The sequence below is a fragment of the Populus alba genome, chromosome 4, assembly GCF_005239225.2.
Source record: "Populus alba chromosome 4, ASM523922v2, whole genome shotgun sequence".
In the NCBI taxonomy this organism is placed as follows: domain Eukaryota; kingdom Viridiplantae; phylum Streptophyta; class Magnoliopsida; order Malpighiales; family Salicaceae; genus Populus; species Populus alba.
Window position 1 is genome coordinate 8,797,078 of NC_133287.1, and position 25,939 is coordinate 8,823,016.

The 25,939-nt window shown below is 31.5% G+C and overlaps 1 protein-coding gene across 1 annotated transcript; it reads left to right on the forward strand.

Annotated features, from left to right (window-relative positions):
• Positions 1-7,926: 7,926 nt before the first annotated feature.
• On the forward strand, positions 7,927-10,764 carry LOC118056061 (protein DETOXIFICATION 3-like). Its single transcript, XM_035068168.2, has 7 exons — positions 7,927-8,305; positions 8,685-9,229; positions 9,352-9,438; positions 9,525-9,581; positions 9,661-9,899; positions 10,092-10,297; positions 10,459-10,764. Exons 1-7 carry the CDS (start codon positions 8,075-8,077, stop codon positions 10,528-10,530), a joined length of 1,437 nt encoding a protein of 478 aa, XP_034924059.1. The 5' UTR covers positions 7,927-8,074; the 3' UTR covers positions 10,531-10,764.
• Positions 10,765-25,939: the final 15,175 nt, after the last annotated feature.

A 25,939-nucleotide genomic window follows, 5' to 3' on the forward strand; every position in this document is an offset into this window, starting at 1 on the left:
AGCTTAGAATTGAACATGCCATTTGTTTTTCATTTTCCTTTTTGCATCATCCATGCAAATAAAGAAACAGACTTCTTTGTTTTTGGTTTCAGTAGATGGATTCTTTATCAAAACCATACCTTCTTTGTTGGTTCTAATCATTTCCTTGTTGCAATGATTTTGGCATAATCATCTCCCTGTCTGAGGTTTGTCCATAGATTTTGGCATAATGTGTTAACTGGCATTAAAACACAATGAAGTTAATTGCAAGATACAGAGCTGTCAAATAATAACTGTAAAAAAAATAAAATAATCAATTAAATTTTTAGAAGGAGAGGAGATTTACAAGGATGGTGGAGCTGCAATGAAGTCATATGAGAAATCGATGTTCAGCGATTGCAAATCGAAGTCCTCTTGTTGTTGTTGTTTAGGCGGGAAATATTGGACAAAGACAATAATTTGGCATGCATTAATAAGGGTGTTTTACCATAATTAGGTAAAACTTTTAGGAAAATAATACATTTAGTAAAATATTTAGAAAATAACATGGTTTAAATATATATATTTTTTCCTTCTGAATATTGGTTTTCGTAAACAACCATTATTAGAACAGTAATTGTTATGTATATATTAATTAATTTGCACTAGTCATGTATTTTTGCCCTTGTTTTCTTGCCAATAACACAAGACAAAGTAGAATATTCAAGAGACTTGGCCTATGATTCTACTAATTAATAATATAGTAATAATCCTGCTTCAAATGCATATAATTTCGGAGGCCTTTTCCACATTGTGCTTAATTTTATATATATTTTCGTTCAGTAAATGGCCAGAAAAAAAAAAAAAACTTGCGTGATTTGGCTCTACTTGGACGCCGCCCTCATAGTGAAAGGTGCCTTGCGTGGTGAATTATAGGCAATATATTCATTTAAAATTAGATATGCAAACAATGCATGCCGTGGACAAAAACATTTACTCCTTTTCAAGGCAAAAAGGACACTCAATTGTCACTAAAATAATTAATATTTTTTTTTAACAAATATATCATTGTATAAACCACCAAGTAACTTTTATCTAGAATCAAACAAAATCGTTTACTCCTGATAGAATCAAAGACCATATAAATCCACTCTACGCAGAACGCAAGAAGCGTTTTCTCTTGATTAGTTCGAACCACCATTTCGGAGAAGAATATTGACTTGTCACTGGCTAGTATATACTGTTATGGAGGAGGTGGAAGAGATCGGGAGCGAGAGGAAATGGCTGACAACATGGGTGGAGTTGTGGAGGAGCTCAAGGAGGTGAGCTACATAGCTGCACCAATGGTGGCTGTTACGGTGTTGCAGTATCAGCTACAAGTTGTGTCTGTAATAATCGTAGGACACCTTGGTCAGCTCGCCCTCTCTGGTGTTGCCCTAGCCACCTCCATCAACAATGTTACTGGATTTAGCCTATATACTTGTAAGTCTCCTGATTCTCTTCTTACATTGTTCTACTCTCTCTCTTCAAAACGTTCTCTTTGTACATCGTCCAACAAGTGCTATCCCATGTGCGCATCTGGTTGAGATTATTTATTTGACAAAACTTTTGTAAAAATAGCCCTCACCGTAACGTCATTAATTTAGGCTATTAGGTTAGGGGTGGTGTCCATCTTGAGCTCCATGTGGACGCGGACACTCAAGCATCTCCCTAAATGTAAAAAGCTCCCTAACAAATTGCTTGGCTTGGGATGAGAGGTGATTGTGGTCTGGCTGGGATAACTCTCTCTCTTTTTCTGTTTCCCCATGCCTTTGTTTCTTTATGGTTATGTTTTACGATATTATTATGTTTTTTAATTAAGGATGCTTAATTGATTTATGAGCAAATAATCATACAAGCAGGATATTAGTTAGCTAATTAACATTATCCTCCTAAACAAAATTTTAGATGAAAAATAACGTGAATACAAAAATTAACAGACGTTAACTTCATGTCTTGATCATTACAGTTGTGCTGATGATGGTCTTGTAAAGTTGGGAGTTTCAAGCGGCACTCCTTTGTGTCTTTTCCTCTCAGCCACCTGTGTATTATCATACCCCTTTGGGCTGAGCTCAGGCGGTGCGCCCGAGCCCACAAGAGATGATGGGTATGCTGGGCACTTGGGCTTGATGGTGTGTCTGAGCCCAACCCGCTACTTGGACTTGGGTGCTCTACCTGAGCCCTCTAATGGTGTTTAGAAATGTACCAAAAATCTGGTCCAAGACTATTATGAGTTTGGTGATAAAATATATTTTTTATGTTATTTTTTATCATAATTATTTTATTATATTACTTTCTAAAATGATAAAGGTTTATAGGTTTTGAGTAGTTCCAAATAATTCTAACTTGTATTTTGATAAAAAAAAAATATAAACTTTAATTTATCCCATCGTTGCATCATATTTAAATTTTTGTTTTTAAACTCAAATTAGACCCAAAATATAATGTTTTAGAATTTTATTTATTTTTATATTTAGATTAAAACTTTTAATTTAATTAGTATTTTATTAATTATGATATTTTTTATATTTAAATAACAGGGTATTTTTTAAAAAGATAATTTATGAAATAAACATATCAGAATATATCATTGTTTTTTCTCTACAATCTTTTCTATATTTAATGGATGTAACATTTTACTCTTTTCTTTTTTGATAAACAATAGATTACATTAAAACGCCAGAAAGAGAGGGGAAAAAGTTGCAAAATATAAATATGCAAAATCTACTGGTCATTCCGTAAGATAGGAATTATCATTATAAATTTAATGCCTAAATTTGTGTATTTACGCAAAATATGACGAAAACACGAGCAGTTCACGAAAATCATGACTTGCAAGTCAAAAGCCCTTGTTAATTACTTTGCTGCATTCTAGAACCAGATAAGATATTGTTAATTAAGTCAAACAAATTACAAATCAAACAACACAACAATCCGTTCAACATTGAGCGTTGTCTCTTCGTTTGTTCTTCACATATAAGGTCACTCTTGCTGTGACTTCTAGGAGGAAAAAAACACAAAATTCTTTCACTTGTCGAGAAGTTATGGAAGAAGAGGGAAAGAGGGAAGAGAGAAAATGGGCGATAACATGGGAAGGATTTGTTCAAGAGCTAAAGAAGGCAGGCTACATAGCAGCTCCAATGGTGGCCGTGTCAGTATTGCAGTATCTCCTACAAGTTGTGTCTGTGATAATTGTAGGGCACCTTGGTGCACTTGCACTCGCTAGTGCCGCCATTGCCACTTCTATTACCAATGTAACAGGGTTTAGCCTTCTTGTATGTCTTCTAATCCTGTCCTTTTTTAAAAACTTTTTTTTTATAAAGGTCCTTTTTATCTTCTTGCATCTTCCAACTAGCATGAATCATTATGCTTTCAATTCAGAAATTAAGGTTGCTTTCTCTTCCATTAAGGAGAGAGGAAGAAGTTTTTCTTCAAGAATCCACTTCATCTATCCTGGAATTGAAGACGGGATATGATCAGGGGAAGGGGAAAAAAAAACAACCATAAGGTCCTTGCTAGTTTTGGATTAACCCCTAAATCTTATGTTTCATGTACAGAAATCTTAAATTTATCATTTAAACATTTTTCTTCCCATTCAAGCAAATATATATATTTTTTAAATCAATTTTATATCTGTCTATTTTCATTTTCTCCAATATTTTTGATCCCTCATGTTTGTGAGTATATTTACAGTGCATTACATAGCACTCTTCCAACCCCACATCTTTTTCATGGAATCAAAAATAAATTTAATCTTAGCAAAAAAACAAATAGCCAGAAAATATTTTATTGTCAAACCAAAAGGAAAAATATTTTTTCATAGAGGAATATATCGGACGTGCGTAGCATGTCCATGCTACACATAACAAGTTGAAAAGTAAAATGTTTCAAATATGTATACAAATTTATTAACATTAATGCATGAAGGAGGTGGGTTTAAAAAGAGTAAATAGTTAATAAAACATGCATGTGTTCACTGTATTTGGACTTTTGTGTTCCAAGTGCTTTGTTCACGAATCAAGCTTCGAACTTGCATGTTGACTACCCTCATCCCATAAATTCTCCTCCCTTTATCCATTCCACATCTTTCTAAAGATATCCCCTTACCTCCTCCTCCTCCTCCTCCTTCTTCTCTATTATAATTATTTTGCACCATTACTTGCCTCTTCGTTATTGGCAAAAGTCCTTCCTTTCTTTGTATGAATTGTTCAATTTCATCCCACTATAAAAAAACTTTTCAATTAGTACCCTGTTTTGTTCAATTTTGTCAAAACTATAACTTCTATAAGAGTGGCCCATGTTTGATTCATACCAGCATTCTAATAAAAAACAAATTAAGAATTGAGTAATAATCAAACAAATTGGGGTGATATTGGCCAGAAAAGCGTGAGCTCTTGCCTAAAGCTGGAGGTTGCTATGTATTATTATCATGTTAGAATGCCCTCTATAATTAAAAATGATTTTTTTTTCCAATTTTCTTTCTTTATCAAGCTTTTTTTTCACAACTATAGTTGTGTTAGCAAGCATAAATTGACCCGAGTTTGTAATTGGCAAACAGTCAGGAATGGCAGGTGGACTGGAAACCCTAGCAGGCCAAGCATATGGAGCTAAACAAAATCAAAAGCTTGGAACCTATACTTACAGTGCAATCATCTCTCTAATAATCATGTGCCCTCTAATTTGTGTCCTGTGGATCTTCATCGGCAAACTACTACCTCTACTAGGCCAAGACACTTTAATCTCACAAGAAGCCTGCAAGTACTCAATGTGGCTGATCCCTGCATTATTTGGGGGCGCAGTTCTTAAACCTTTGACTAGATATCTTCAGACACAAAGTGTGATTCTACCAATGCTCATAACCTCATCTTTCATCCTATGTTTTCACACCATTGCATGCTGGACTCTTGTGTACAAACTGCAATTAGGACAAAAGGGTGCAGCTATAGCCTTCTGTTTATCAACTTGGTTGAATGTGATGAAATGGCAAAGGAAAGGGTATTTGAGAGAAGATCTTCAGTGAAGGATGAGGAAAAATAGATTATAAGAATGTATAATTTTTTTTAGAAATGTTCGTAGCATGATCCTTTGATAGTATCAAATGCATCCCTCTTGAATGATATCAAAATGCATAGTCCACACTTCATACATAAACATATATTTCATAATAATCACCACTCCATATGCAAACACACATATTTCATAGATACTTCCAAAATATATATCTATATCAATTACTCACAATCATATAACAAGTTTCATTATATCATATGGATGTAAACACACATTTCATATATATTCTTAAAAGATATAATTCATATTTATTACTCATAATCATATATCAAATTCTCACTTTGTAGTATTGAACCACTTTCATTACAAAAGGAGTCATATATGGTGCTCCTGAAATACTTAAATATATTTAAACACAATATAAATTTAACTTTAAATTCAAACAAAATCAAATAAAACATAATAAATCATCAACACATTTGAATTACTTGTTTGGACATAACAAAGGTTTAAATAATCAATAGATGTCATTGTCAATATTTAAACATATAGATAATACATCAACAATACTTCTGAATTACTTGTTAGCACATAATAGAAAAACTATTTTCTACCATTGGGACCAAATTTGTAATTTTTCTTAATTTCAGGGGTCAAACCATAATTTTACAAATTCATGGATGAAACTATAATTTTCACAAATCCAGGATTAAATTAAAATTCATCATCTTTAACTTGACAACTAGTTCTATATAGAATTCCAAAATATGTTTCAAGAGTCAAATTATAAATTTTTTAAAGTGTAGAGACTAAAAAATAATTTTCACAAATCTAGGACTAAACTAAAATTTCATTATCATTTTTATATGTGTATGACATTGCAACAATTATCCTTCTGGATTGGGTTTGGGGGTGAAAAGAATAAGAAGTTCAAGTCCTTTTATGGTTTAAAGGTTTGGAGTCACCACGTAATATTTTGGTCACTAGAATCGTAACTAGTTTATAGAGTTTGGATAATGGGACTAGTTGTGTATATGAAAAACAATATAACCCCCTAATACACCATACCTAAGACAAGTTACATTGTTTATTTTTATGATTATTGTTAAGGCTTTGTTGTGTTTTTTCTAGCCATTGATTTGTCCATTAGTTATCCACCTCAATAAAGTATACCTTTGTTTTATGGGTCAAACCTAATTATTCTAAAGCCAGGATAAACCTAATAAACCTTTGTCTCTTTTTAATCTGATTGGTCTGATCTGTCATGCCTTGAAAATATACTGACCACTCATAAAAAGGGCGTGACTGCACATGATCGAGGGGACCGTCACCAAAGGTCTCCCCAACCTCAAACCTCCTCAAATATACTAAACACCTCGAAAAAGAAGACTCCACTTCAAATTTACATACCATATAATATCATAATCCAAATACAATTAATCAACATATGAAAATATGTAGGGCCATTCATACTAAATACATCATTCGTGTGCCTCGTGTGCACTATTGTTGTGTTGTATTCACATAAATTAATTACCATAATTTAAACAAATAAGATAATATAGAGTAAGTAAGGGGTTGATCCTACAAGAAAAATCTAGTTCAAATACTTATGCTAGATGATTTAAAGTTGTGGGATTTTAAAGTTATCTAGGTTATGTTATGGTAAATAAAATAAAATAATCAAGCTAAATTAAATATATCCAAAACTTATTAAGAGAAAAACCTTGGTCTCAAATAATCGTTTACCTATGAAAATCAATACTGATAATTGAAACAATATGTCAATTTATATTCTGAATATCTATCATTCCTTAACATTAATTAGTTAATTTTCTCTAGTGTAACTAACCCTAATTATTAGACAACCACAGTGTTCGCACTAGTAATTTAATTTAATAGCAGCATTAAAAATTAGATAGGTTGATATATAAATCTAGACAATATAACTATTTACAGTTTATGTTTGATATTTGTTTGGACATAACAAAGGTCTAAAGGATCAATAGGTGTCATTATCAATATTATAATATATTTATAATAAATAATTAATACATCTAAATTATTTGTTTGCATATAACAGGGAAAAAACATTTTTTTACCATTGGGACCAACTTGTAATTTATCTTAAATTCAAGAGTCAAATTGTAATTTTATAGAAATTCAAAAACTCAAACTAAAATATCATAAATCAATTACCAAGCTGAAATTCATTATCTTTAACCTCATAATCAGTTATGTATAAATATAAAAATAATAAAACTCAGCCTTGTCTCTTATTCATGTTGTGTACTTGTGCTTAAGAATGTTATTTTTAAGATCTCAATATGAAAAGATGCACTAACTAAGACACTTCACAAGCACTGTTTCCAGAATAAATAAATAAATTAAATGACAGCTCTGATTATTATATGAAATATTACTTGTTTTACGTGCGTGTATAAAACAGAATAAATCAAAATTTTTATAACGATAAAAAAAGGGCTTGAGCTGCATAATATTACTTGAGACTTGGCAGGGTCGTAGGGACATTGCTGAGTGCCATGAGGAGTTACAATCTATCTTGCTTATGGAGAACAACATTATCTATGGCTCCTGTGATCTGATTGGTCTGATCCAGTCCACTACAATAATTTATCACGTTGCAGTGATCCTTTATTCATTTCCCATTCGGCCACCTATCTCGTCATGAGTTTTGTTCGATGCACATTAGTTTTGCGGTAATGGCAGATGCTTACTTCTGATGGTTCTCAATCCTTGATTACTTTAATATTTGCTTGCTTACTTCTTGATTTATTTATTATATATGAACCATTCCAAATCTTGAGTAATCTTCTTAACTCTCCTTCGCCTAAAAATAACTATTATTTTCCACGGAGAACATGGAGAGTCGTGCAAGATCCAATTGCATTAAAAAAGAGAGGCATGCTTGTTACAGAATTTGACTTTTTGTTTGTCAGATAGCGTCCCCTTTCTCTGTTTGTAACATCGTATTTGTTTTTCTCACTTCAATGCATTAAATGACAAGATTGTAAGAATTCTGTAGGGAAAATTTTGAGAGGGCGAGATGGAAGAGGCACTGCTGCCCAATACTGAAGAGAGGACACGGGCTTCTACTACCTTTGTGGAAGAGCTAAAGAAGGTGACCTCCATTGCAGCTCCAATGGTGGTGGTGACGGTGTCCCTACACTTGTTGCAGGTTGTGTCACTAATGATGGCGGGGCACCTTGGTGAATTGTCTCTGTCTGGGGTCTCCATCGGTGGATCTTTTGCTGGGGTCACTGGCTTTAGTCTCCTAGCAAGTCTTCTTTTCTCTATCTTCTTACTCGTATATGCACCAAAAAGATACAAGCCTTAGCTATGAGTTTCCTTACGAAAATTTGATAAAATCTTTATTTATAAAATTCCATCTTGTCAGATTCTAAAACTTGGAAATCACATGCTAAGCATCAGTAGGGCTGCTCTAGTTTGAATAAATATGCAATCGATTTGAAGTATTTATGCATCCATGATATACTTATTGAAGTACTTATTCCTTACAATCCTGAAACGCATGGCGAGATTAATGGGAGAGCAGATTTAGTTATTGATTGATGTGTCTCAGTTTTTAATTCTTGATTCAAGCTTGAACTTGTATGCAAGATGATTGACAGTATATTTACATATATACCATGCAGTTTGGATTGGCAGGAGGCTTGGAAACTCTATGTGGACAAGCTTATGGAGCAGGGCAATACCAAAAGTTTGGAACTTACACATACTGTGCAATAATCTCTCTCCTTCCAATATGTGTCCCTGTATCTATCCTTTGGATATACATGGACAGGATATTGATAGCAATAGGCCAAGATCCTGAAATCTCAACGGTAGCCTGCCGATATGCTACTTGTCTCATTCCCGCGTTATTTGCCTATGCTGTTCTTCAGTCGCTACTTCGCTACTACCAGTCTCAGGGCTTGATTCTACCAATGCTTTTCAGCACTTTTGCAACTTTATGTGTCCATATACCTCTTTGCTGGGCTCTAATATTTAAATGGGAACTAGGAAGTACCGGAGCAGCATTCGCCATTGATGTGTCTTACTGGTTAAATGTGGTATTCCTTGCACTTTATATGGGGTTCTCTTCATCCTGCGAAAAGACCCGTGTCGTCTACTGGAATCATATTTTCTCTAGCATTAAGGAGTTCTTTCGCTTCGCTCTCCCTTCTGCTGTAATGGTTTGGTAATTTCTCGTCCGTACGTGTACAGTCTAACGATGATGTAATTTATTGAGCCTCTATTCACATCTGCTTTGAATTTCTAATAATTAAATACTTCGTTCGTTCTTTTCATGGCGATGGTCAGTCTTGAATGGCGGACCTTTGAACTGCTTATATTGCTGGCTGGACTTCTGCCAGATTCACAGCTTGAAACATCTGTTCTTTCTATCTGGTATGCTTCTCTTCCTATACTTTAAAGATGGCTGATTGGGGACTTTGATAGGATTGCTTCTGATTCTCTCTTAACATTGGAACCAGCCTAGCAACAACGTCATTGCACTTCTATGCACTATCTGGGATCGCAGCTGCTGGGAGGTTTGATTCATTTCTTGTCTCTTCAAGTTTGCATAGATGAAAGAAAAATCTCATTTACTTATCGTGCTTTCTCCGGCAGTGCTCAGGTTTCAAATCATCTAGGAGCTGGAAATCACAAGGCAGCTCAAGTGGTTGTCCGTGCAGTACTGAGTGTTTCGCTCGTAGAGGCAGTTATTGTGAGCACAAACATCTTCTGCTTCCGCCATGTTTTTGGATACGCTTTCAGCAATGAGAAGGCGGTTGTCGACTACGTAACCGAAGTGGCTCCCCTGCTTTGCCTCTCAGTTATTGTGGATAGCTTACAAACAGTACTTTCCGGTTAGTTTCTCCTCATTATGCGACGAGCATTTACTAATCATAAAGTACGCATGTACATGATCTAGTGTCTGAATTGTTTGTGTTCCAATCCCATAGTTTACTAACACGCATGGTTACCAAGAAGCCATGATACTAGATGATGTTTCTTGCACAGGGCATGTTTGGTACTAACTCGAATCGTTTCTGCGACAGGAATTGCTAGAGGATGTGGATGGCAGCACATAGGGGTCTCTATTAACCTTGGGGCATACTATTTAGCTGGAATCCCAGTAGCTGTTCTACTGTGCTTCGTTCTCCATCTTAGAGGGAAAGGCCTTTGGATCGGGGTGCTGACTGGGAGTACTGTGCAAGCAACATTACTTGCTCTCATAACTAGTTTGACAAATTGGAAAAAACAGGTTATGCTCATACATCGAGTGGCTATCCTGTCTCTATTTGCTCTAATTCACTCTCCTTTGCTGTTTTGGATAGAGGGTTTTGGTTCTTTTAGTGGAATTAAGATGGCTATTTTATCAAATGAAATGCTAATTATGATCTGTATGCATGTCAATAATCGCAGGCAACCAAGGCTAGGGAGAGGATGCTTGATGGGACAGCTTCGGCTGATAATGGATTTCCTTCAAGTTTGTAGGGATACAGTGACCGAACACAGCAATTTCAATTCCATTTAGCTGCTAAAGATAGGGAGTTTTTGCTTGAGGTTACATTGTTTAAAGAGTCAGAAGATCACTCAACTTCAAGAGGGGAACATAACAGTATGCTCGCATGAAAAATAATGCAAATTTAGCAGAGGGTGACAGCCCTTGCTACATGTCTTTCCTGCATATAATCAAGGCAAGGGGGAGGATATTTAAGGATATTTTGTGTGACAGGATTGTGGATGCATTTTTAGCTTTGTGAAATAAGACTTCTTCTATGCAAACGGCTTCATTCATTTGAATCATTAGAGATTCTGTCAGCATCAAATTTTATGTGCCTTCAGAAAAATCTTTATACTTTTAAATAAAATTCACAACTGTTAAAATGTCAAAAGGGATTTAAAGAGCTTCAAAAAGGGATGTTTAACAAAAAGAAGAAGAGTAAACTGATATATCTATTATTTGTCCTGACTCAACTCATTAGAATGATAGTGAGGTAAAAAACACATAAAAAATAGATATTATGAGTTTGGTGGCGAATTGAAATTTTTGAAAACCTTGTTAATATATGGATTAAGCATTTATTTTTATTTTATTTAGAAATATATCGACTTTAAAGTTGTGAGCTTTTGAATAAATTTCTTTAATGTAAGCCAATATATGAAAATTAGAGTTTCAGACACCAACAATCTAGTCTGTAGACTCATCTTTAAATGCAGAATCATGAAAATTACTTATAAACTCAACTTGTAAATATATATAATATTTGTAAAAATTAATTTTAGCTCAATTTGGTATATCTAATCTTCTTGATCCAAAATTAATAATTAAATAAATCAAATTAATAATTTTATTTTTTTGGAAGTGTGGTTATAATTGTTTTTAAAAGTACTTTTCGTGTCGAAATGCATTAAAAATGATATATATTTTTTTTTTAAATTTTGGAGATCAACACATCAAAATGATCTAATATATATATATATAAAATAATTTTTAGTAAAAAAAATTTAATTTTTTAAAAATGTGGATATAATTGTTTCCAAACGTTAAAATTAAACTTGGAATATAAAGATTTTTGAAGGTTTGATTTGCAGGATTGATTATCCACAAGCACAAATAGATTGGTTTCATTAGTAAAAAGAAGTACAAATGGATTGATTAACGCTGTGTTTATTGCATGTGGAGAAAATGCTTTAAAAGAAAAATAGAGATAGAATTGGCATTCATCATAAGAAAAACAAAATTGTCCCATTTTCTTTGTTTATAACTTTTTACTATAATTAGACATTCACATGATTTGTTTAGTTTTATCAACCAATTTATTTTCTTGATATTTACCTTTAAACCTTCAATTTTTTTATTTATTAAATAATATTTGGTTGTTGTTTTGGGATAGAAAAGATTAAGGCAGAGAGGATAAAGAGAATAAATCTTTCTCTATTTTGTATTTTAAAATTATAAAAATTTACTTTAAAATTATTCAAGACATGGATTTATTTTATCTCTTCATCTTATTCTATTAAAATAAGCATGTTTTTATCCTTTTTATTTTCATCTCTTCTATCATGACATAATAATCAAATTCTATGTTAATGACACTAATTTGATTAAACTTTAGACAAGTCATATAAACCCATGCATTACATTGTTTAAATTTTAATCATAGTCTCAAAAAATATTTGGTAGATGTTCAATTTTATGATTATTTATTTTTATTATTATATAGTTAAATAAAAAATATTTTTAAATAAAAAATAATTTTTTAATCTCATTAAATCTCATAATTCAGTTCATAGGTTTGACATGTTAATTCGAGTTACTCAACCCATCAAACCTCATAATTTTTTTAAAAATGTTTGGTTTACACATGATACAATAAAAATAATAAATTTAAAAATGTTTTGAGAGTCCTAATAATTATGTAAATTAGATCTAGAATTATTTAGAATTTATATAAAAATTACTTGAAAATCAAATATTCTTTTTAATTTTAAATATTTACTTTAAAAATAAGTTGACATACTTTTCTAATATTTGATTTTTAATAGTAATTCAAACAAATTACCAGTAAAAAATTACTAATAAAAAATCTATTTAGATATTACATTGTATAAATAAAATGTTAAGAAAGCATTCTACCCCTTATTCAATCTAGTAATAACAAATAGATCCTATAAAAAAAGAAAATTTTGCTCGTATAATCAAATTATATGGTTTCAATTGTGAAAGGCAAAAGAATAATTTTACTGGGTAAATCTACAATAATAGTGTCCGCACGGTGAATTCCTAATATTTTTTAACTTTTAATTGCTCACCAAAGCCAACCTCAATTACAACCCAATTTCATTAATAAAGCTCGATTAATAAACGGGTTGAAAGGAGGCCATTTGATCAAGTGAACCGATCCCTACACATGATGACCATCCAGCTCCTCTCCCATCCTCCATGGATTGGGCCACTTGACCATTGAGCATCCATACGCCCACACACCTCATCTACCACTAACAATTTTGAAGGTATATTTCTCACATCAGTCTAATTGTATTCAAAATAATTTAATAAATTCTTCTCAAATTAAAAAGTGAAGCATGTCTTTTTAACTACCAATACAAAGGGGCTAATGTAGGTATAGCTATCAATCCTTCCACAATTTAGCAAGTAAATTTACTCATCAATTGATTTAAAATCTAGCTCGGATTGGATTTGTTTTTAATTTTGGATTTGTTTGTAAATCATTTAAAGAGTTGACTTGATCAATTTTACGCAACTGGATAAATCAATATATAACCTAGTCAAAACACAAGTGGAACACAATTAAAGATATTTTTTAAAGTTTTTATTCAAAATGAAATAGTTTTGTTAAAAAGAAAAATCATCCAAAACAATGATGTTAAATTAAAAAAAAAAAAACCCGAATAAACTCATGTAACCCTCATCTTAATCGAGTATGATAACTAATAGAACAATGTATGTTAGTTCAGGGCACAGAACCCATTAACATAAATGTTTCTTCACCTCATTCTTATTGATTAATTAAGCGAATGATGGGTTCTTTATAGACGAATCAGGACAAGTAACAACTGAATTAGTCTGAAATTGTCATCCTTAAATGGACAGCACTTTGTTTAATTCATAGAGGTTAATCCTAAGATCATTCACATATCAAGTTTCATGGGAAGAAAACAAATACTCTTAGAATTATATTATTCGCACGCCCTACATAGCCATGGAAAAGTGGAAAGATTTATCTTATTTCCAAAGAAATAATATAGAAAAACGAAAAGAAGAAAAAAAGGGCGGCAACCCCACCTCCCGGATAGAGAGGAATGGGGGAACAAAAACGCCCAAGTCTCATCAAATCTATGAAGAAACTTTTAAACATTCCAAAACGGAGAGGATTAAAGATCATGCAAAGCCTTCTGCGAGCAGAATTGATGCTTTTCTTTGACCATATACGAAACCTGTCGGCAGGCTATACTATTCCTTTTCTTCGTGATCATCCAGTTAATCTATAGAGCATCTTCAAGGAATTTATTTGAAATACGTGCCTTGTTCTTATTGCACAGTTGGGTTCTTCATTTTACTGGATATATATCAACCATATATCGGAATGTATCTCTACTTTTTCCCACTTTTAAGTGAAGATTTGCATCTCCGCTACGGGCTTGATATTGTTTTTTCTGTTCTTATTGCACAGTTGGGTTCTTCATTTTACTGGATATATATCAACTATATATCGAAATGTATCTCTCCTTTTTCCCACTTTTAAATGAAGATTTGCATCTCCGCTACGGGCTTGATATTGTTTTTTCTTTTTGAAAGATATATATGCTGGGAGTACAAGCCCCATGTTATTGTATGATCCGAGAGGGTTGACCTTTTATAGCATCCAAGGTCACTGCAATTTGATGAGTTGATACTGGAATTTAACAGTAAATTCTCAAAAAAAAAAAAAAAAAAATTCTAGAGCTTATCGATCAATTATTCTCCAATCGATTTTTTATCCCAGCATGCTTCACTACAGGTCCTTTAACAAAATGCCTTTCAAGATACAAATTCATTAAATTAATTTTGAAGAATAAAAATAATTTGGAAAAAAAAAACAAGCATACATTAAAATAAAGAATGTATTTTCAAAAAGAAAATTGAATTAATTGTTTGTTCAAAAATAAAATAAAAAGGAGTTTATGTTAGTTTAATATTCTATCTAATCAATCGGTTGGTTACACGTGGTATTATTATATTCATGTAAATACTTATTTATTATTAATTATAAAGGATTAATTTATCTTTGAAATTTATTTTATATTAGATTAATGAATATGATATTTGATTTATAAATATAGAGTAAAGATAGAGTTCATGAGACAAAAAAAAAACTTTTCCAATGAATTTATAAAGTTGTTATAATTATAGGATTTCAATTGTATTAAAGCATTGTTCCTAAAATATTCTTGGTTGATACTCTCTTAAATACTTGACATTTATTAGAGTCGTAAATACTAATACATGTTATGTTCTTTCCTTTATGAAAGGAAACAACTATTCTTATAAGATGAGGTACGTATAAGGGGATACCTAAAACTAATATGTAGGTGCTTGTCATACGACATGTACACTGAATTAGTTGCATGAGAATTCTATATAGAGATATCATTTATGTTTATGGAAAGACTCACGTTATGATTATGTACGTGATTCTTAGATTTAAGATCACTTAGGTTATCTTATATAGAGAATGTTATGCTTTGATCATGTTACATGCTATCTTAATTGAGATAACAATGGAGGAAGCATTGGGTATAACATGAACTATATGAAATTACTTGAGTGATTAAGAAAGGATTCATCACCCTAGGTGAATTAGAAAAAATATTTCATCTATTCTCAAATAGTATTGAATGATAAATCCTTAGCCAGGTGGAATGAGATTTGAAAAGAATTTCAAATCTTATTCAAACGATCAATGACTATTATATAAAGAACAAACATGATTTAACATGACAGACATACTTTATGCTTTAATGTTAAATCAAAATATTATTGATGAAATGATATTAATTATATTGAGAAACCAACCATTGAAAGGTTAAATCAAACTAGTAATGACTTTTCTAATACCTGGGGGATCATGACATGTTGCTAGACGATGCACTTGATCTTTAAATATAAATTAATCAATTGTTGAATTGATTATAAATTAAATTGTTTAATTTATTTAATTCTATTTAACTAGAATTATAATTCATATTCGGGCCAATATATTAGAAACCTAATGGGTCACATACATTAAAAACCATTATTAAAAAATTAAATTGAGATGATTTAATTAAATATGACTTGATTAAAATATATTTTAGAAATTAAGGACTAGAATATAATTAATAAATGAATTATATTTCTAGACTTAGAAAAATCAAGTAAGAACTTGATTAAATTAATTTTTAAATTTGTCCTGAATTAATATATGGATATTATTCAAGAGGCAAATTGATATATTTTTTTTCATTTTATAGTGTTTTTTAGATTTCCTAATAAATAGAAAGCTATGGTTTTTATTTTTTGATGGTTGCTTGCTAGATAAAAAAATTACGTAAGTCATAGAATAGAGAACTAACACTCTGAGCATAACAATCCCTCTCTTCTAAATAGGTATTTAGACATTTCTCATTAGTGGTTCATGTGGATTGTCTTTGAAGGCCAGACAATTAGACGGTATGTGGTTTGCGACAATCCAGCCTTTAAAAAATTACTTAAAGCCAAAGAATATAAGATCTTCAGATAATAAATTTCTAAACAATTCTAGATCTGTCTAATATGATCTTAAGGATTCTAAATAATTTTTCTTTTATTGTTTTCATTGGGTGTAATATATCCGGAACCTAACAATTTAGAACTAATAACTATATAACTTGGGGATTGATAATTCTAATTTTGGATTCGTGGATCCTCAAATTTTTCTTGTTTGTCATAAAATTAAAGTGACTAAAGGATTTGCTGTAAAATATGCTAAGTTATGAGGTTGATTTTAAGGCTCTATATAAAAAGCGTACAAATGGATTATTTAACCCCAAAAACTATGAACTTATTATAAGAGGATATTTAAGATAGCGTTTCAAGTGGAGTTTATAAAAGTTTTAATTTTTTTTTTGTTTTATAAAATTAATTTATTTTTTTGTATTTAAAATTCTTTTGATAAAAAATTATTATTTTGATACACTTCTAAATAATAAATATTTTGACAAGCAAACACTACCACTAACCCGCTAAGAAAATGTTGTGAAACTTCAGCTACTCCGAAATGAAAAATATATACATCTTGTAGCTTTTCCAAGATGGAATGATGATTTCATAGCTAGGTAAATCGAAGTGGCAAATCATCATGACATAATTGATCAAGTCACTGTAACAAGCACTAGGAATTGAATCTGAAATTCGAGTGGATAAGAAATCATGGAAAGCCTTCTACAAGTAGAATAGATACTTCTCTTCGACCATGGAATCAGTCCAGATGAAATGACCAATTCTGTATACTATTCCTCTTCTAATTATTGGCCATCTTTTAGGAATCCATTAGATTCTTTGCTACTTAATAACACCATATCTTGTAAGTTCTCACATGAAAGAAGCAAATATGCATCTCTCTTCCTTCTTCCTTTTTCTCACCTTTTTGACTGAAAATTGCATCTCACTGCCATGATAGCATTTTCCTTTCCGAAAGATGCTGGTAGTACAAGTCCCACGTTCTTGAACAAAGAGGGTTGACATTGATACCATATATGGAATTCAAAAGAAAAATACTAAATTCAGAGACCTATCGGAGAAATCATACAATATATATAAAACGGAAAATTAGTTATTAACCTCACATAAAATACTAAATTAACTATAAATAAATGCTTTGAAACTTGATTTTGGCTAACATAAAAGGGGGGAAAAGAAAAGAAAAAAAATATGACTTCGGATGGAAAATGTATACATCCCTTTTTATTTTTTTCAAAAATTGAACCATGATTTATTATATATAAAGAATTTTAAAGTTTAGCGGCTGAACATATACTCCATAATAGAGTCATTATACCAAGCTCTAATAGGATACACAACCAAAATTTTAAGATTTACCGACATAATTTTTTGTTGATATTTATACTCATAGTCTATCGATAAGAAACTTATCAATGTGATCGTGGAAGGAAATGATCCATTGAAAAAACTCTTATTGGTGATTTGTGGTCTGTCAGTAATAATTTTATAGATGGATTTACTGATGGACAAAGTATGAAATAAAAATTATCTGCTTCATTCGGTCGGTACTTCTATTGTTAAATATAACATATCATCGATAGAAAAACTGTATGTCATTTTATCAATGATTTTTTTCATCCATTGATATGTTCATTGGTGAATTTAACATGTAATAGTCATACAGGTAGTCTGTTATTATGTTAGTGAGTAAACAGTGGCAATGACATTTATAGTAATTCTTTTCCAAAACTCTAGAATATACTGCCATACTATATTTGTCGCTAAACCCGTCAATAATAATTTTAAAAAAATCTATTTAATAAAAAAAGAAAAAAAAATAAATTAATATAAAATTCAAATATTTATTATAAATCTAAACATTTATAAGTTCAAATACAATTAATCTAGAATAGAGGCGTTAGAGGAGGAGGAGGCAGGTCTTCACTTGGACCGTGGGTCAAATAAAAGGAAGCACATGTACCACTTATCTGTGATCTCATCCCCAATACCAATCTATAAAATTTGGCCGTCTTGACATTAAGTCGTTCATAATCAGCAGCAAGATGGGTTGTTTGATTTTTAACTCACTAATCTAAAATCACCTCGAACTCCATAGTTTGAGTGCTTGGAACCGATTGCGAACATCCAACGGTTGAAACACTATAGGTCATACATAAGAACTCGGTTGTAGTGTTAGAGAGATCATACACCTAATTTCTATTGAGTCCACCAGACGATCCTACCTCCAACCACAAATCCGGATTGAGATCCGGATGGGTCGAAGGATTGTTATTGTATCTCTTCTTCAACTAGGTGTTATATGTATCCTGGAAAAAAAAAGTCAGCAAATTCAAAAAATAATAAATTAAGAAAAAAAATAGTTGAAAACAACATACCACAAAGTACTGAGCTTAGCTATCCATGAGCAGTTGCTCCCTTTTTTAGTAGTCATCAATCCGCACATGCGTTTCCATAAAAACCTCCATCGGATTTGGTTTGTGTCCAAGAACCATAGCTAGCAAGAGAAAATTATTGTTAGTTAAATATATTTATAAAAAACAACAAATAAAAAAATGGATGTAATTAAAAAAGAATCTTACCATCTACTTCACATGTGAAATGAACATATGGGGCCGCCAATGTGCGTGGTAACAAAATTATGAACATGCCGGTTTTGGTTCTCTACATTGAAGTGTGATCATCGAATGAAATGATTGGACGTCACGTGTTGAATACATTCCACCCATATGACCTATGAGATGTACGGATGTTTGAAATCCTTCCAAACTGCCACCTTTTTTCCAACTTAAAAGCTCCTTTTCTTTCGTATATTTTTTGGCTTTCTTTTGCATCTTGTACCAAAAATCATGCAACTGATATGGTACAAATGAATTATCTATTAGTAAATGAATAATAAAATTGAATAAAAGGATTAAAAAAAATTATCTTCATTTCAATCCTACTAAGTTGCAGTGTAATTCTTCCAAACCCTCATTACAATAGCGTTGCCAACTCTATCCCATACAATTTTTTCCTTGCAATTGAAATTTGTACTAGAAAATTTTAATTAATAATTTAATAAACTAACCAAACTAACATAATAAAAAAAATTAAGTTAATACTAATTTTAAACCTTCCGAACCATGCAACAATCATGGGTTTCCATTCAGGATGTATAGAAACCTAATTCCATTGAAACAATGAAATTTTCATCGATAATTTCATTGCCAATGTTATGGTTATGACAACCTCAATGATTGTAAACCTGAAATTTCATTCGTTAATTGAAATTAATTTTTCAAAAATTATTAACATGTCAATGTTAAGGGAAAATAAACTTACGATTTAAGTTCGTTCTTCTACTATGCTTGGTACTTCTGAGTAAATGGATTCCGTTGTGAAGAGAACCGCCTTGACATGGTGGTATTGCACTCGACTTCTGAGTAAATGGATTCCGTTGTGAAGAGAACCGCCTTGACATGGTGGTATTGCACTCGACGCGCCCTTGTCGTGAGTGAATGCTTATCTTGGGTGCTTGTTCCTTATCAGCACCTCACAACTCATCGTCGTAAGAAGCTATGCTAAAAGAACTAGCGGTGATCCATCCGTACAACCTGCTATTAACGTTTTCCTAAGCATCTACACAAACTAAATGATTAAGGTACCGTAAACTATTCATATTTGGAAAAACAATTCGGCAACACCTCCCCTATTAGGGAGATTACCCAAAATCTTTAAATTTGCAAATACACAACAATTTAAATTGGATTTTCATAAACCAGTTGAATTTATTTCAATTTATGTCAATCGAATAATTTCAATTATGTTAATTTAACCAAATTTTCAATTAACAAACTATGGCCATTTGTGAAATTTTCATAAGAGGTTAATATAAAATCATTAAGGATTTGTAGTATCAATATTTCACATTAAAAACTATTCATTTATCCTAACTATTATCTTAGCTATTTTTTATTTTTGTTTATTTATGATGGCTACTATTTTGTTCATTTTTTATTATTTTTTAATAATTTTTATTTTTCATGAAATTAAAAATTGTTTGTTAACACCAACAAATCAATTAGCTCACCATATTAATAAGAGAAAAAATTAAAAAAAATTAAAACAATTCCAAAATCTATACACAATCATTAAAGAACATAAAAATTAAAAAATTCCAACAATCATTAAATAAAAAATTCCACCAATCTATATACAATCATTAAAGAATGGAAAAAAATTAAAAAAAATCCAACAATCTATGTAAAATCATTAAAAAAATATCTCCAATAACATTTATATGATTATTAATAATAGAAAAATAAAAAAATAAAAAACTACCATAAACATTTATGCAATTATTTATAACAGAAAAATATAAAAAATTAAAAAAAAAGCAAAAAAAAAAAAGGAGAAGGAAAAAGAAGAATCTTACCTTAATGTTGAGTTTTTCCTAGCCTAAAAAGAGAAAGAAATCCAAACAAATTAAATAAATAGAGAAGGAGAAGACATATCTACGAGTGGAAAATAAAAGAAGAGAAGATAAGGGGTTGAGGATAGAAGGAGAGAGAGAGAAAGAAAGATAAAGATTTTGGAGGAAGAGAGCAGAAGCTACTAAGAAAGAGTGAAGAAGATAAATGTGTTCGTTTGTTTTGATTTCAAGGATTCTGATCTTTTAATTTGGGGTTTTTTTTACCGACAGCTTTATTGATGGACAATTAAATATTAATTTCTCCATTGGTGTATCCATCTGCAAAGTCTAATTGAAAATTTCAATTTAATAAATTTTTTTTCAGAAACTCGCCAACTATCACTGTGATTAATTTGTGTACCCATCCCATAATAGTTCATCGTAGTCTTTTAAAAGATAAAAAAAAATATGGTCGCATCTGCATTATATTCTTCATCTACTATTAGACATTGATCGACACAATCTTGATTCATTCTTATCGAATCTATAACCATATTCATAGAATGATTACAATTGTCATCCATAACTTCATGCATAATATTGCCGGAACTAGAAGTTGACCCAACCATTCTTTTTACCATGGTTTTGTGAGGAACATATGGTTCTTCATGTGCAAACCAACATATATATTTATCTATGAACCCTTTTTGTTGTAGAAGATGCATTGTACAACATCTGAATCAAAAAAACTTTTTTTATTTTTACAACTCTTACATAGACATTTAATACCGTCTCCACTAATATTTATCGGATTAGATAGTGCGTAATTAATAAAACTCTAAACCTCATTACAATAATACATCTTATGCAACCTTTTAGATGAATCTCAATACATCCATGAATGATAATTCATTACTTATGTTAGACCTATATAGAATATTGATGACAACATGTATTAATTAGTTATGTAAACTAAATAAATAACATGATGCTGGTTTAACTCAAACTTATTCAAACTATTTTAATAGTAAAACTAATTTATTATCAATTATCTACATAAATTCAAATTTCTATACATTTACCAAAAATTTCAATTAAACAATAAAATTGACAAAATATAAAAATGACTCGTTAAATAAGCCATTACTTATTTCATTACAAAACAACTAAGTCACAAATTGAAATTAAATTTCATCAATTTAATTACACATAAATACAATTTTATAAAATCTCATACAAACCCTACCATTTACAAATCATACATTCATACAATAAAATTTTTATGGGAAAAAAAACTATAAAACAAGTAAACACCCAAACAAAATTCATATATTAAAAAATAAAAAATAAAAAATAACATTTTAAAATTGAGTTCAAATAAAAAATGGATAGTTTTGCTTACTTGAAATGGAGAATCTTCAATCAAATTTGAATCAAAACAGGGATACTAACAAACTGAGTATTGGGGTAGCTGAATTTGTAGTGGGAGGTTGATTTGTGATAAAATCAGGGGGTGTTTGTTACAGAGAAAAATAAAGGAAAAAGAAGAAAGAGGGGAGAGAGAGAGGGGATGACCATTTGTTAAGTTATAAATTAAATATTACAGACGGGTTTACCAATAGATTTAATCGACATATTTAAATCTGTTAGTAAGTTAGACTGTAAAAATGACACGTTATCGTACTTCTTGACTTTTTTTTTTTTCATTCTTTCTTTTCTCATTGTAATTTTCTTGGTATATAACAAAGAAATATTTCTGTTGATGCTTACCGATTGATACAATGACAGATTATTCTGTCAATAGAGTTCACTGTAATTTGTTGATATAATTTTTTATTGGTATTTTTTTTTGTATTTGTTGATTTTCTGATAGTGATAGTCTATAGATTTTTGAGTAAGTACTAATTACATCTGAATTTGGATGCAAATACTTAATCACGTCAAGAATTCGATCTCCACTTAGAATTCTGAAAGGAATCACTATTTTCATAGATGACTTTCGTCACCTAGAATTCCCCACTGAGCTGCAAAATTAAATTCCTATTCAGATATGCATAAATTTGGTGGAAAATTGATTCTTCATTCAATAAACATATTTTAGGAGATCATACAACCACTTTTGGTATTCCATATCAACAAGCAGGCTTTTATTCGATCATTTCAGTGCATTTGACTCGGGCATTGTCACTGAGGCAGGGATCGATTCCTAGTTTTTCTCACAAGTCCAAAGTCATAATCAAGGTATCCATCATAGAAGCTTTAATTAGGGCTTTAAATAGTCATAATCAAGGTATCCATCATAGAAGCTTTTTGTACATACTGGTTCCAAGGTTTGAACCCATAAAATAAAAGAAGAAAATACAATCTTCACTGTGTTCATCAAGGTAGCAATTGAGAGATGTTTAATCATTATAATTCCTAGCTTATTCTCGTCCTCACCTTCCCGATAACAGATGATCAGTGCTGCTGCGTGTTAACTTTCATAAATATATATAAATGGACTTATTTTATGAGATAGGTGGCAAACTAGCTAGCTAGTCTCGAAGTACTGATCACTGTAAGCTTAATTAAGCTAGCTCCTGACATTAGATGATTTAAAGGTGGATTTTTGAAGTACAACAAGGACAAGGAAACAATGAAAACCCTAAAACTCGTACCAAAGATGTTATGGCTTCGATCTTGGCATGAGTTTTCGCTATATATGCAGCCAGAATTTTCATGACCCTGTCATTGATCTTACTGCCATATGCAATTCGTTTCGCATTGATTTTTTCCACAAAACTCATGAAATAATTAACAAAAGACAAGAAATCTCCCAGTTAATTCAGAGTCTTAAATTAAATTAAGGACTAGCTGAATCCTGGATATATAATTACAGTTTATTTAACATCCAGTGAATTATAAAATAATGTAGCCCTTCCTTGTTAGCTTCAGATATACAGGAAAACAAAATACATATAATCTCTAAACAAAATGTGAAGTTCATTGCATATTTACATAGATATAAATAAATAAAAAGTAAGTTTTCATAAGTAAAAAGCAGGGTACTAACTTATACAAAAAAAGTGCAATTATATGTGGGTCAATACAAAAAGAAAAGAATTATTTAACTAACCAAAAAGTTTTTTTATATGTGATTATAAAAATCAGAAACTACAACAGGATGAATTTTATTTAAAAGGAGTAAAAGTGTACTTTAGCTAGCATCATAAGGAGTACGGTAATACATCACAAAATCATAGCCAATCAGAAAAGTTGCTAAGCCGTATATATATTTTAGTGTTGGTGGTCAGTACTGTGATAGTGTTGTTGAAGATGATCTATGCGATTCCACTTTGGAATGCTTCGGTGTTCCCAGCATACCAATTACGCCTGCAAAAGATTTTAGAGGATTTTTACTGACCACCTGCATACCATTTACCATATATATATAGGGTGCTGGTGATGATCAGTACTGTGATATGTCGTGTTGTTGAAGATGATCTACGTGAGTCCACTTTGGAATGCTTCGGTGTTCTTAGCTAACCATTAATATCTGCAAAAGATATTAATTAGAGGAGTATAAGAAAGAAACAATCAAATTAACACAGTATTTTATTCAGATCTCCAACTAGGATTCAGTGAAAAAATATATATATCTCAACATGAGCATGGGCAAAGAAAATAATTGAAAATAACATTATATATATATATATATATATATATATATATTATATATATATTGTGGAGGTATATTGGACAATGGACAATGCTCATGATCAAAACAAACTCAAGAGGAAGTATATGTGACCACACAAGAATATTATTAACAATTAAAGCATGGAGTGAAGGGCTGAAGGTGATGACAGGAGACTAGAGAGCACAAAGGAGTGAGATGCAATTAAGCTCCATGCATTTCATCATCAGTGCTCTCTATCTTCTGTCAACAACATCACCAGTGCCTCCTTCACATAATAAAAAGCAAAAAAAAACAAACATTATAAGTGACAGAGGCCAAAGCTCGGAGCTATGGATTCCGAGGGGGAGACCAGCCACAGGAGCAAGAGTCCTGGATGGAAGAAGACAAGGGAGAGAGTTTGTGTGTATGTTAGTTCATGAGGGATTAATTTTGTGTATGACCTAGTTGATCTCTAGCACCTCTATTTATAGGAGAAAACTGTGAAATAATGGTTGTACCCCTACCACCTTTTCATGAGATAGGTGTGCATCTATCTATAAGAAAAAAGTGTGCCCAACTTGAAACTCACGATGATTTCATTATCACCCGTTACGCATTTTCTAAGATTATTACGGTTACCGTGGATCATGCATTCAGTCATGCAAGGAGAAACAGTTGTCGCCCCCGTTTCCGTTGTCTGCCTCTAAATTATTTTAACAATGAGGAAAAACTAAATCCAAAGCCCAAATTAATACAAGGATGGTTGTAAAATCAAACTTGTTTTGATGGGTTGCTTATCATTTTTAAGGTAGTATAACATGCAAAAGTTAGGGCAAATGTTAGTTTTCTGATATCCTAAACCGAGGGGTTTTATCATGGACTTTACAATATAGAAGTTTTCTTTCAACCTGTTTCCTTCAGGTAAAATGCTTTTTTTTTTCATTTAATAATTTTATTATAATCGGCCTCACTCAACCCATGATCTGACTTGATGGTGAACACCTATGCTACGACCGATAATTTACTATGGTTCGTGCAGCCATCCCATAATAGTTCGTCAGAATTTTTCAACAAATAAAAAAACTAGTTGCATCTTCATTAGGTTCTTGTTTTATGATTGGACATTGACTGGCATTACCTTGATTCATTCTTATTGCATCCATAACCATATTCCTATAAGGATTACTGTTGTCATTTGCAACTTCGTGCAAGTTACTAGCATTAGAAGTTGACCCAACCACCCTTTCTCCCATGCTCTTATTACGAATAAATAGTTCCCCATATGCATACCAACACAAGTAATTCTTCATAAACCCTTTATGTAGAAGATGATAAGCCAGAGATACACGCCTCCTCTGTCACGTGATATAGCTGGCCATATATTGGTTATAACTGACTTTCAGTTATAATTCAGTTACAACAGCTGTGCTGTGTAATGTATATATATACAGTCACTCCTCAGTATAGATATGATAAGAAATATAGAGAAGCTACGTTTTGCTTTCTCAAAATCAAACTTGGTATCAGAGCTTTTTCAATCAAGGATTCAATAATAGCCTCTGCCTCCACTCAGTCTTCTTCAGCTGCT

Excerpts from the sequence above, each read along its gene's own strand:
- LOC118056061 (XM_035068168.2), top strand. The coding sequence starts at position 8,075 with ATGGAAGAGGCACTGCTGCCCAATACTGAAGAGAGGACACGGGCTTCT. Across the intron at positions 9,439-9,524 it reads ACATCTGTTCTTTCTATCTG|CCTAGCAACAACGTCATTGC; the intron begins GTATGCTTCTCT and ends CATTGGAACCAG. Across the intron at positions 9,900-10,091 it reads CTTACAAACAGTACTTTCCG|GAATTGCTAGAGGATGTGGA; the intron begins GTTAGTTTCTCC and ends TTTCTGCGACAG.